This window comes from Jaculus jaculus, chromosome 9, assembly GCF_020740685.1.
Source record: "Jaculus jaculus isolate mJacJac1 chromosome 9, mJacJac1.mat.Y.cur, whole genome shotgun sequence".
In the NCBI taxonomy this organism is placed as follows: domain Eukaryota; kingdom Metazoa; phylum Chordata; class Mammalia; order Rodentia; family Dipodidae; genus Jaculus; species Jaculus jaculus.
In genome coordinates this window covers 130,884,549-130,898,023 of record NC_059110.1, presented here as the reverse complement: position 1 = coordinate 130,898,023, position 13,475 = coordinate 130,884,549, and the positions used below count along the sequence as shown (strand labels likewise).

At 43.4% G+C, this 13,475-nt stretch overlaps 1 protein-coding gene across 9 annotated transcripts in view; it reads left to right on the top strand.

Moving 5' to 3' along the window:
• Cep112 (centrosomal protein 112) overlaps positions 1-13,118 on the top strand; it is a 471,814-nt gene extending 458,696 nt beyond the window's left edge. For 6 of the 9 annotated variants that reach the window (XM_045157990.1, XM_045157993.1, XM_045157994.1 and 3 more), the window contains 3 exons: positions 8,602-8,703; positions 11,881-11,945; positions 12,707-13,118. In XM_045157990.1, coding sequence (XP_045013925.1) covers positions 8,602-8,703; positions 11,881-11,945; positions 12,707-12,710 — 171 coding nt within the window. In that variant the 3' untranslated portion in view covers positions 12,711-13,118. Of the gene's footprint in view, positions 1-8,601; positions 8,704-11,880; positions 11,950-12,706 lie in introns of those variants that run through there. The other 3 variants (XM_045157991.1, XM_045157989.1, XM_004655134.1) reach the window with 1 other exon arrangement.
• Positions 13,119-13,475: the final 357 nt, after the last annotated feature.

The following is a 13,475-nucleotide window of genomic DNA, read 5'->3' as shown; positions in this document are numbered from 1 at the left end:
TGGCAGCGCAAGTGCCTGATGGCTTAGATAAGTAAGTGCCACTATTCTTCATATGTAGCTACAATAGTAGATTGTGTCAAATTATAAAACACAGGGCTGGAGAGATGGCTTAGTTGTCAAGGCACTTGCCTAAAAAGCCTAAGGACCCAGGTTAGATTCCCTCTACCCACGTAAGCCAGATGCACAAGGTGGCACATGTATCTCGAGTTTGTTTGCAGTGGCTGGAGGCCCTGGCATGCCTATTCTCATTCTCTTTCTCTCTCTTTCTGCCAATCTCTCTCTCTCCAATAAATAAATAAGTAAAGTATTTTTTAATTACAAAATACAAGTCCATTTATGGATTATTCCAAATTCATAAAAGGGTTTTGTCATATGTACTTTCTCAGATACTAAAAATACATTAAAAAAAAAGCCATGTGTGGTGGCGCACACCTTTAATCCCAGCACTCAGAAGGCAGAGGTAGGAGGATCACCATGAGTTCAAGGCCACCCTGAGACTACATAGTGAATTCCAGGTCAGCTTGGGCTAGAGTGAGACCTTCCCTCAAAAAACAAAACAAAGCAAAACAAAATACAAAAAGAATAGCATTTTAATGATTATATACAAATAATGTACCATGAAGATTTATAGTATTGAATATAATTAGAAATAACAAGAAAACCTAATGATAAAGAATTGGCCAAATGAAATACATATGCCTATTTAATTCATAATATATTCATACATAATACAATGAACTGCATGTTAAAAATCTCCATTATATGTTATAGTGGTAAGTAACATTTAATGAACATTAACTTTACGTAACTCTTATAGAAATTTTTCATGTGTTAAATCTTCTAATCTTTACAGTGGCCTAGAGAAGTTATAGTTCCTTTTTTCCAGATAAGCAAACTGAGGCACAGAGCAATGAACCTTCCCAGAGCACACAGTTTATGGGCACAACCCAATCCCAGCTCCTGCGTCTCAGGTCTTCAATCCCTCTCTTTGCTAAAGTTAAAAGGTCACAGTCTATTGGCTCTATTAGGTAATATAATGACCTTCCCTTGCTGCAGACGTTCAACGATGGTTGATAAAATGTAAGACACGAGCATTGAATGGATTTATTTGCGTTTGTCACCGTATACCAGGAACCATGCTAATGCTGGGCTGCGCCCATCAGCAAAAGTAGCCTCTGCCCTCCCTGTGTTGTTCACAGTCATGCTGTGTAGAGACACCTGGCTTTCTGCTCAGAGCCTATAGAAATGCCTTGTATCTTATAAGGCAGAGGTCTCTGCTGTGACAGTTCAGCTCTGCCATGGTCACTTGGAAACATCCATAGAAGAAGGGTTGTGCCTGTGTTGTAGTAAGAAGGCTTTATTTTCAAAAACAGGCAGGCAGCCAAGTGTGTGCTCTAGGTTGAAGCTTTGGTTTTGGGTTTGGGTTTGGGTCTGGGGGTGGGTTAGTTGGTTGGATTTTTGAGACAGGGTCTCAAGGTATAGCACAGGTTGACCTTGAACTCTTGGTGATCCTCTTACTTAGCCTCCTGAGTCCTGGGATTTCAGGCATGTACCACTAAGCCTGGTAATTTGCAGGCTCACCCTGGTCACCCTGGTGTCCGGCTGCAGCAAGAGCACTTGTCCTCCCCCAGTTATCACAGGGAGAGAGGGGACTCCGAGAGACACTGCATGAGCAGTGACATCATTAGCTCCGCTTTGTCCTCGGGTGAGCCACATTCCAGGAACAGCCCACTTAGCTACAGCAGGAAGCACGCTCTCTCCAGATTGTGCTAGTCTGCCTCAGGTTCCGGTGTTCAAGAGAATCGTGGTCCTCCAGACAGCCCTCACCAAAACATTCTCGTCTTGCCCATCTCTCATCATTCCCTTGACTGGGCAAGCATCTTGGGTGGGCAAAGGGACATTTCAGGATCATTTCATGGCAGTTGGTGCTGTTTCTGTCAGGAAGCACAGGAGGCATGACAGCAGCCTTCCACCATGTAACAAACTCAGATGCGTACTTCATTGCCGGTGCTTCAAATGTGGCCTTGTTCAAGGACTTTATAGACCTCCTATTTTAGATCATTAAGTTTGAGCTGGGCCTAGTGGCGCACACCTTTAATCCCAGCACTGGGGAGGCAGAGGATTGCCGTGGGTTCAAGGCCCCCCTGAGACTACATAGTGAATTCCAGGTCAGCCTGGGCCAGAGCAAGATCCTACCTCAGAAACAAACAAACAAAAAAAAAGAAGCTAGAGGGCTGGATAGATGGCTTAGTTGTTAAGGTATATGCATGCGAAGCCTAAGGATCCAGGTTTGATTACCCAGTACCCATATAAACCGAATGTACAAGGTGGCACATGCGTCTGGAGTTCATTTGCAGTGGCTGGAGGCCCTGGTGTGCCCATTCTCATACTCTCTCTCCCTCTCTCTGTTTCAAATAAATAAATAAATAAAATGTTCAAAGAAAAAGAAGTTAGATTAATAAGCTTACTGAATTTTTATAGATTTTTAAATTTTATCTTATATTTAAATCACTACTAACTTGAAATTTTAAAGCGGTGGGAAAAGTATGGGGTGTTCTCTAGAACCAAATATTGCTGTTGCTATTGTTGTCACTTAACAAGAAGCAGACCAGTGGCCAGATGTAAGCCTGGAAGGGTGTTAGCTGTGCTTCCTGGTGCCTTGTGCTGGGAAGAGCAGGCATGTGAGGTGGATGAGGTAGTTCTCACTGGCCATGTCTGTGGCATCCTCTTCCATTTTGGAGAGAGGAGACACCTGAGCCTACGGGAGGATTTGTCAAGAAGCTGGAGAGCACGGTGGGTAAACATGTGTCTACTGAGTCAGTTACCTGAGTTCAAGTCCTCACTTAACCCTCTGGGCTTCGTTTGGTCTTCAGGAGGATTAAATCATATAAAACACTCAGAAGTATATCCGGCATAGCAGGCAATCAATTCACATTAGTAACTTCATGTATAGAATAAATAAGATTGCCTAAAGTTCTCCATGATTTTATTAAAGCAATAGGATTCTACCTGATATAATATTTAAATTCAGGATTTGAGCTTGACAGTTCAGAGAAGTAATATTTTCCTGAGTGGCAGTTTCACTCCTAGGTGAGGTGATTTCACATTTATAGAGACTTTTGTTTTGCTTTGTTTTCCAAGCTAGGGGTTTGCTCTACCTCAGGCTGACCTGGAATTCACTATGTATTCTCAGGCTGGCCTTGAACTCACTGCTATCCTCCTACCTCAGCTTCCCAAGTGCTAGTATTAAAGGTGTGCACTACCACACCCAGCCCAGAGACATATTTTATGGTCCCTCAAATTCACTAAAATCATAACAAAGTAGTGGCAGGAAGTAGAGATGCATAGGTGATCAGCCAATTTGGAAGCCGTAGCATGGTGACTTTGAACAGGGAGAGAGGACAGCGGTGCCTAGAGCGCTCCTTTGCCCACACGTGCTTCTCTCTGCTGCCTGGCCTCCTAGTGAGTACAGGAAGGCCATGTGAAGAGCTAGGTGGGAACAAAAACGAAGCCATGAACTAGAGAGCTTAAGCACTTGGCCACGACCTCTAGCATACTTAAAAAGTGAAGGAGAGCTGGAGGGATGGATCAGTGGTCAAGGTGTTTGTCTGCAAAGCCTAACAACCTGAGTTTGATTCCCCAGTACTTACATAAAGCCAAATGCACAAAGTGGTATGTGCATCTGGAGTTCATTTGCAGTGGCTTGAGACCCTTGCATACCTATTCTCTCTTTCTCTCTCTCCCCCTCTCTCCCTGCAAATAAATAAACAAGAAGGCAATGGGACCCCAGAGCTTTTAAAATATATATTTTAAGCCAGGCATGGTGGCACACACCTTTAATCCCAGCACCCAGGAGACAGAGGTAGGATTGCTATGACCTCAAGGCCACCCTGAGACTCCATAGTGAATTCCAGGTCAGCCTGGGCTAGAGTGAGACCCTACTTCAAAAAAACAAAAAAAAATAATTATATATATATATATATATATATATATATATATAATTATTTATATAAACAGGGCGTGGTGTTTCATGCCTTTAATCCCAGTACTCAGGAGGCAGAGGTAGAAGGATCTCCATGTGTTCGAGGCCACCCTGAGACTACATAGTGAATTCCAGGGCAGCCTGGGCTAGAGTGAAACCCAAACTTGAAACAAACAATGTGTATATATATGTGTGTGTGTGTGTGTGTGTGTGTGTGTGTGTGTGTGTGTGTGTATGGTCAGTTATTTGAGAGAGTGGGAGAGAGAAAGAGGCAGATAGAAAGAGATATAATGGTGGGCTGGAAGGATTGCTTAGTGGTTAAGGTGCTTGCCTGCAAAGCCAAAAGACCCACATTCAATTTACCAGGACCAACATAAGCCAAATACACAAGGTGGCACATGTGTCTGGAGTTAAGACATGGCGTGCATATTCCCTCTCTCTCTCTCTCTCTCTCTCTCTCTCTCTCTCTCTTTCTCTCTCAAATAAATAAATAAAAATAATTTTTATACTAGGGCCTCTAGCCACTGTAAATGAACTCCAGACACATGCACTACCTTGTGCATCTGGCTTTACATGGGTACTAGGAAATCAGACAGACTCAGATCTTTAGGCTTTGCACGTAAGCACCTTAACAACTAAACCATCTCTCTAGCTCAAAATTATACATTTGTTAGAGGCAATAGAATATAACAAGATCAATCATAACTATGACCCAAACACAGCTAACTTCCACCACCTCAATGCACAACAAATACCTGGTTCCATTCAAAAATGAGGTATAATTTTCCAAGAAATAAGAACTAGCATAAGGTCTTTGCTAGATTAAAAGAATGGAAGAGAAGGAAGGTAAGTAGAAAAACAAATTAGGGCTGGAGGAATGGCTTAGCAGTTAAGGCATTTGCCTGCAAAGCCAAAGGACCCAGGTTCAATTCGCCAGGACCCACATTAGCCAGATGCACAAAGGGATGCAGGCATCTGGAGTTCTGTTTGCAGTGGCTGGAGGCCCTGGCATGCCCATTCACTTCCACTCTCTCTCTCTCTCTCTCTCTCTCTCTCTCTCTCTCTCTCTCTCTCCCTCCCTCCCTCCCTCCCTCCCTCCCTCCCTCCCTCCCTCCCTCTTTCTCTGTCATATAAGTAAATAAAACTAATTTTTTTTAAAAAAGCAAATTAGGAACATATGTCAGGCTGAAGAGATGGCTCAGTGGAAAGAGCACTTTCTGGACTAGCACAATAGTCTGAAGGTCCTGAGACTACTGAGTTTGGATCCCTGGAATCCCCATTAAACAGCTGGGTGTGGACACATGTCTACAATCCCAGGTTTGTGAGGGACAGAGACTGGAGATCACTGGGGTGCGTGAATATTGGCAAACTCCAGAATTAGCAAGGCAGCTCTAGCTCAAGAAGACAAGCAGATAATGGGCTGGAGAGATGGCCTAGCGGTTAAGGCATTTGCCAGCAAAGCCAAAGGACCTTGGCTCGACTACCCAGGACCCACGTAAGCCAGATGCACAAGGTGGTGCATGCATCGTTCACAGTTTGTTTACAGTGGCTGGAGGCCCTGGCATGCCCATTCTCTCTCTCTCTCTCTCTCTCTCTCTTCCTCCCCCCCCTCCCTCCATCTTTCTCTTTCACTCTCTCAAATAAATAATTTTTTTTTTAAAAAAAGAAAAGAAAAGAAGCAGACAAGCAGCTGAAGGCTTGCACACATTCACAGGGTGCTGCATCTGCACACACATGTGTATACATCACACATATACAATCACACCTACTCTGTACACACAGAAATAAATAAAAAAAGACTATATAGCAAGTGGAAAATTGCTTAAGAAACAGGGAGAAGGTCCAGATAAAGCATAGCTCTTCATAACAAACGGTTCTTCAAGTATCAAAGTGTTGACAAAATCCCTCTCTCTCTCCTCCTCCCTCTCCTCTCTTTCTGTCCTCTCTTCTCCTCTCCTTTTTCTGAAAATATTGGTGGAAAATAGAGAAGGAAAATGTAGAGATACATATTAAAAATGATGAAAAATGGTCTCCGAGAACTTAGAAACGTAGACAAAAATCAAAAGATTACAGAGATTAAAATGCTGTTAGAAGAAACAATACTCGAAAATTTATATCTGAAAACCCCCAAGGAAATATGGAAGAAATGATGTAAAATTCAAATATAAAATAGATATGAAGTGATAAGAAAATAAAAGTAAAAATAGGGGCAATCGTAACTATAGGGAAGTTTTGAAGAAGAATACTAAAGACATGTACCTGAAGGGCAGAGCAAACAAGAGCACACAGTGAATAAATGACAAAGAACTTTCTAACAAAAGAGGCTCCATTTCAAACAACTTAATTTCAATTTCCCCAGTGAAGTTACTGAATTGAAGGAACGAAAAACCATCTGGGCATTCAAGCAGAGGAGCTATGCTCACATGGGACAAAGAAGCTTTGCCCGCGCTTCATAATAATGTCATGCACGAGAACAGAGTTCTGAGAGAAAACAGTACTGACGCACCTTTGTGCCCAGCCAAGTTGTCTTTCAGTATTCAGATAGCAGGTAAAACTTCTTAATAGACAAGGATGCCATAAATAAATAAATACAGTATGTGTCTTATTTAAAAGCAGGAACTCAAAGTCTCAGAGCCAATGGTGAGTGATTTAAACAAATAGTCAATATGTAGCCTTTGAGGCCTCTGTAAATGCTACCCTAAACATATGGCTTATGCAGAATAGGTGAGAAAAAACAGTAGATATGAGCACCAATGAATATTTTATTAGTGAAGCCTTCAGGTTAATGGGAGAAATAATTTTTCATTATTTCCCTCTTCCCTTTATATATGAATTATAAAATTATAGCATATCTCAGAATACATCACCAAAAATTCAAACTTTATATTCTAGAACAGGTCCACCCATGACCCCTTTTCACCTAAAAATATTGTTACAGAGTCCTGATTATATAGGTATACAAAATAGGTATACAAACATTTACTGTTAATAAATCAAAAAAGGCACGTATTTTAAAACAATTCTTTGGTATACATATAAATGTACCACTTACAGATGAAACTATACTTGCATCCTTGTGAGAAGAACGTGGCTTACTTATTTTTACATGAATAATTAAATCATGGGACTGAGGAGATGGCTCAGCAGTTCAGACACTTCCTGTGCAAGCGTGAAGGCCTGAGGAGGCCTGAGAGAGCACTGGAGTCCACTCCCCAAGGCTCTTTACGTACGGCTGGGCATGGCCACATCCATCTATAAGTAATTCTAGTCCCATAGAGGAGCAGAGATCCAAGAATCACCAAAGCTCGTGAAAATAGTGGCACGTTCCCCTATCAGTGCGAGACTCTGGCTCATGTAAGAGCAGGCGGAGGAGTAAGGGGAGGGCAAGAGGGGCTTCGTGGGCATATACACGTGTATATACCATGCATACACGCAAGCAGAAATGGGTTAAATTATGGCTGAGTGTTTGCTACTGCAGGACATAGACATCATCAGCATTCTTCAGAGTTGATCTATACGTTGATTTTATAATTGTCCATGCTGAAATTGACATTTTGCACAAATATTTAGCACAAAATGACAGAGAATGCTTAGGGTCATTTTGGAAACTGTTAGAAATTCTATCCTAATCATGGTCCAAAATTCATTGAAGAATGTTTTTGTGAGGCTCAAGTCAGCAACTCAAAAACAATTAAATAAAATATTCTAATACAACACAATCTGAAGCTGCATTAATTTGATACTTACATGCTGAGGAATGGCAGTAAGAGAATACTAAACGTCTATGTTTTCAGCTATTAAATTACTTACTGTGTTCCTGTAACTTTATGTGGACAGTAAAAAACACTGCCAGTTATATAACATCCAGTAGTCTTGAATCTGAGCCAGTGGGTTTCATGCACTAGTCACTAGAGTTTCCTGAAATGACAGCGTGCTCAGTGGGGAGTGAGTGGTGTGTTTAGAACTTCCACTGCCCTCCCTTACTGTTTAGCTTGCAGAGAAGTGAAGGGGATGAGCCACCTTCCTTGACAAACTCACTAACTCATCAGCTAGCTGAGCACAGCCCTGATTGTGTCTGGTACCTGGGAACCAAGGAAACTCCCTATGACACGGACACACCACCCACCTACCCAAGCTGACGAGAGTTTGAAACTGTTCCATGCATTTTTTTTTATCACAAGAGTCCCGGTGAGCCTGCCAGGGGCCTTCAGTTAACCAACCAAAGGCTTGCTATGAGTTGGCCTCAAGTCACAGTTTAGTATGGTCATAGTCCATGTCCTGAGAGAGAAAAGGCTGTGGGGTTGGCATAGTGGTGTACCTCATGAGCAGAGAGGAAGGGAATGTGTATGTTACTTACCAGGTGTTGAAAATTGTGTTAATGAAGTTCTTAAAAGAAATGAGGTTTGTTACAGGGACTACCTGTCACAGAATCCCAGAAACAACTGGGTATCTTTTTTCAATGTGTATATCTCTTTCCTCTTATGTCATGTTTATTGTCTGATTGTTGACAATAAGTGTAGCAAACTTGTTTTGTGGTAAAGAGTTATTACTCTAGGTTTTCTTAAATTCAAAAGTCATGTCTGGAGTAAAAAAGATGACTTTTATTTTTTCCATTTTAGATAACTTACATACGACAAGAATACGAGACAAAGTTCAAAGGCTTAATGCCAGCGTCTCTAAGACAAGAGCTTGAAGACACCATCTCCTCCCTAAAATCTCAGGTACTTCCTAGCACAGAGGCATTGCCAAGGAAAGGGCTGAGGTCCATATTCTGAGAAGCTTCCAAACCAATTAGATTGTAAATTGTTTCCAGTACTCAACGGGATATCCAAGCAAAACCCCACTACCCAGTACGAGATGGTTTGGATATATTTTAAATTATTTTTCTTAGAAGGCCCCTTGAAATTAAAAAGTTCAATTATGGCAAAATTTTTCACCTACATTTCAATGCAGCAGCCTCCTTTTATTCTTGGTACCAGGTCCAAAATGCCATCCTTAGCACGTTGCTGGTTCCTGGCCATACAGAAGTACGGAAGCAAAGGCGGCATGGAGTTAGAAGCATTTTGTTCTGAAGGATTTTATATAGTTTTCAGAGATAAGATGTATTTTAAGTTCAAGGCAACATAAGGGCAAGGCATTCAAACAATTAGGTTGAGTGCTTCTTATTGAAGTGTGTGGTCCTTCACATAAAGTGGGAAGGGCTGGGGAGACGGTGGGGCACTTCCGAGGATTTGCTGCACACGCAGGGGGTCCTGCAGCCACCTGGGTGTGATTTCCTAGCACATGGGCATGGCCACACATATCTGTAGCCCTAGGCCTCTCAGGGCAGAGACCAGAGCATTGCTGGGGCTCTTTGAATCCCCACCCAAAATAATGGTGAAGACTATAGCCCTGGGTTTAGTGAGAGACTCCAGCTCAAAGAAACTGACCGAGGAGCAGTAAGAGGGCACCTCCTCTGCATGTGTGCACACAGGGCACGTGCATCTGCACACACATGTGCCCATCACACACCACACCAAACATGCTCTACACATGTGCATGCACACGCCCTTCAAAAAATATGTATATAACGAGAGCAATGGGCATTTAGGAAGCTGAGACAGGACAATCAAAAGTTTTGAGATCAGCCTGGTATCTCAAAACAAAAGTTTGTGATAAAATTGATTTAACTTTAGGTATTTACTTTAAAATTCTCAATATACTTCTGTATTGCATGAGTGCTTCATGCTCTGCTGGTCTGTGAGCTTAACTCCACATGAGGCGTCCACACATTCCTCTTCAGCACACTAGACAACTTGAGAGGCTCTGGGAAGGCTGAGGTTCCATGACCGACACGGGTTCTGCCCTGTGTGTGCCAAGCACGAACCAGGAGCTGCACTGGCAGGCGCTCGAACAGCCACATTACTAATAGAACAATCAGCGTCGTGTGGTGATTCAATTCGGGCTTCATACTGTGCAAGATGACTATGTGAGGCAAACTAGAGGGGGCACATTTTTGTTCTGCTCCTCGTATATTCCCCTCTGTAAAGTCTGGAGACGAGAACTACTTTACATAAGCCTGTGCCACTATGTACTGGGCTTCTGGAAGCTACGCTTGCTTCTGCGTGTAAAAGCAAATGCTAGAGGAGGATGTTAACACAAAGGCTAAGCAATTGCTGTTATGAAAGGCACTCCTAGCGGTGTGGTTTGGGCATCAACCTCATGGAAGAGCTTCCGCGGGGTCAGCCATAAGGGGCCTGATGCCCTCAGAGGAGGTTTTTATTTTTGAGGAGAAATCCAATCCCCACCTGCACGTCTTCTGTTATCATTCATATCACTTCACCGTAATCAAAGCCACTTCAGCCTCCAGAAGCTGGATGTTGACCCAGAAAGAGCGCCGCCAGCTGCGCTGGGGCCTCAGCGTTGGCAGCTGCACGGAGGAGTCACAGGCCACAGAGAGCAGATTGAGTTTTGCAAGCACAGGTGCCTGTGTTTTTTGAAAATGGTTGGAATTCCAACTGCAGTGCAAGGTGGGGGAGGGACGTTAAAGCAGTGTAATCCTTGCATCTGTCAAAATTATCAATTGTCCTGTGAGCCGCTTAGTGGGCCATTAGACAAAATGAAGAGCAGGGTAATGCCACAACTGAGCAAACCCAAGGGGACTGCTTCGATACACACCCGTCCATGAAGACTGTGCATCCCTCTCTTTCAAGCATGTTTTGGGGTTCCGCCAGCTGCAGTCTTGCATAACTATGCTTCAGAATCAGCCGTTGTCATGGTTTCTGTTCAGACCAAAGTGGCAAGAATAAACAGTTCTGAGAGAATCAAATACCATTGACTCTTGATTACATTTAGCCAGAGTTTAAGTCACCCTGAGCTGTTTTCATTTAGCTGTGTAAGGTGTTTTGATTTTGTGCCTGCTATAGGTACTTTTAATCATATAGCATCAGACACTTCAAACCCATCACATGCATCACGGTGGCCTTTCATCTGAGAGACTGTGCTGAGCTGCCGTTTCCTCATCTCCAGGCTCTGCCCCACACACGCTGGAGCGTGAGGCGGCACCCGCCACGAGGTGACACTAGGCGGATTCTGAGTCACATCAAGCACCCGCATAGCCCTGGGAATAACCGTCACCAACACCATCTCACAGATAAGGCCTCAGGAGCTGAGGAACTTTCCTGGAGCCTTAGAGAGCATGCCAGGAATTGAACTCAAGTTGGCCTAACTCTAGGAAAAGCTCAGGCTCTTTCCACTACAAAATACCATCTCTTTAAACTCAGGGAATCCCCAAGATCCACTGACGGTTCTATAAGGCAGTAATTTTCTTTTACTCACTCATCATTCATTAAATACCAGCTACATGTCCACCCCTGTAAAGGAAGCTAGGGATTCAGAGGTAAACAGGGTCATCTCTCCCCCCAGAAGGTGTGGGGAAGAGATGGGAGCATCACCACAAGGCAACGTGAGAAGGGCCACTTACGGAGGGCACAGGACTGCAGAGAAAGTGCCAGCTTGCCCTGGGCTGGAGGCCAAGAGGGGCCCAAGGGAGGCCCGTGGGAGGGCTGACATTTCAGTCAGCCATAGGGGACTAATAGAGGACACAAGCAGTCCAAAGTGAGAAATGGCCCCTGCCAGAGGGCAGCAGGTTGTGAACTACGTGGGGTGGACAGCGGTAGTGTTAGCATGGGCAAGAGAAGAGATACAGCCATCTAGTTCGGATGGGGCCAAATCAAGTTGGCTCTCTGATGCAGTTTGAAACTTGCTCTGTATCCTTCAGTGGATTTTCAGTATGGTCAGGATGGGATCAAATGTAGACAAAACAAACCTTCGACATTCAGTTCCTCTGAGCTTAATACCTTTGTGCAATATTGACATTGAGCCACATTTGTTTTTCTCATCCATTGCATCTTTTCTAGGTTAACTTTCTACAAAAGAGAGCATCCATCCTTCAAGAAGAACTGACCGCCTGCCAAGGCAGAAGGTAGAGCCAGAGAAGAAAGTACTTCTGATTAGTGTGTCTTGTTTGCCCCTGGGAGTCTCAGCTTGACATTTAAGTCTTCATTAAAATGCCTAGACATACGACAAGCTTCTAGTAAATTGCCTGTCTTTGAAAAGTCATCCACCTCTTAATCACAGGACTTAGTCCCATCAGAACAAGATGAGGGAGTCTCGGGGTGTGGCAAGTAGGGGCCTCACCTGGGCAAGGCCTGGTCTTGAAGCCCAGCTGCAGGCTGAAGGAGACACCATCTTCCTTTAAGACTGTGGGGTGATGCAATTCTTTTTGTCATGGCTCACATCTTCAAAGTCCCCGATCCCCTGAGGGTTTGGCGCTGTTCTCCATACCAGGATAAGTCAATGACTTTGTGATGTTGAAACACTCACAGAGAATGAGTGCGCCAGTGTGCTGGGCTCAGATGCAAGAGACCGTCTCAAAGGTTCACAGTGATGTCACTAAGATGGTGTTTACTTGGTCCAGTTCAAACAGCCTTGCTTGTAGAGCAGTGAAAGACTGAGCCGCTTATTTGGCACTGGAATAAACGGAAAGAGCTTGTGAATCATTCACTTTTCAAAAGATCCTGTGTGCCTGGTGTTGATAAGATTTGATTGCTTATAGGCATAAGTGATGAAATTTTGATAGCAAATATCCTTTTTCAACCCCTAACTCCTTCAGAATGGTGGAACATTTTTATAATTGACAGACCTCTGAGCCCACAAATCATAACTGCTGTCTTTGGTTTTCAGGTAACTGCATGGGACAGTGGAATGAATATGACTGGGCTGCCCCGTGGACTTCTTCCAGCAGGTTTGAAGATTTGGATATTGTAAGCTGTGAGATCAGTGGCTTCTTAAATGCTTAAGTGTCATTAAGATCATAAAAGCATACATCATTCGCACACTAGTGGGGTGGTCTTGTTTGTGTCTGCCTAAGTTATTTTTTCAACACCTCCTGGTTTCTGGTTCCCATATTTGTGTGTGTGGCTTATGTGCCGAGAATCGCTTCTATGAGACAAGAAGTGATTTCTGCGAATGTCTTCTTTATGCTTTCCATTTGAGTTGTACCAGTTGGGTATGATCAAAATCACGTTTGTAGCATCATATCAAACCTTTTGACCTGTTTCTGTTGTTTGCATGTTCATATTATTAAAATGTCATTTTGTACTTATCAGTTTTCTTTCTGTTTACTTTTTGTTACACTCATTTGGTAAACTAAGTATTTTACATGGTTTTGTTTCCCCCACCAAATGCTGACAATCTCAATTCCTACTTGGTAGGAAAATACCTTATGTAATGTCAAAGCCCAAGTCCATAATTCGGGCATGAAATTGGTGTTTATAATCAAATCACTGGGTCATCGGACAGTGGTGCACGTGTTACCCGAGCTGGTCGCCAACCAGGCCCTGGAGCGGTGGAGGCAGTGTGGGGTGTGGGGCAGGAAGGCTAAGTCGCCAGCTCTGGGAGTCTGATTCCTTTCTTGAGCTCTCCTGTTATGGTGGTTGTTTACATGGTCATA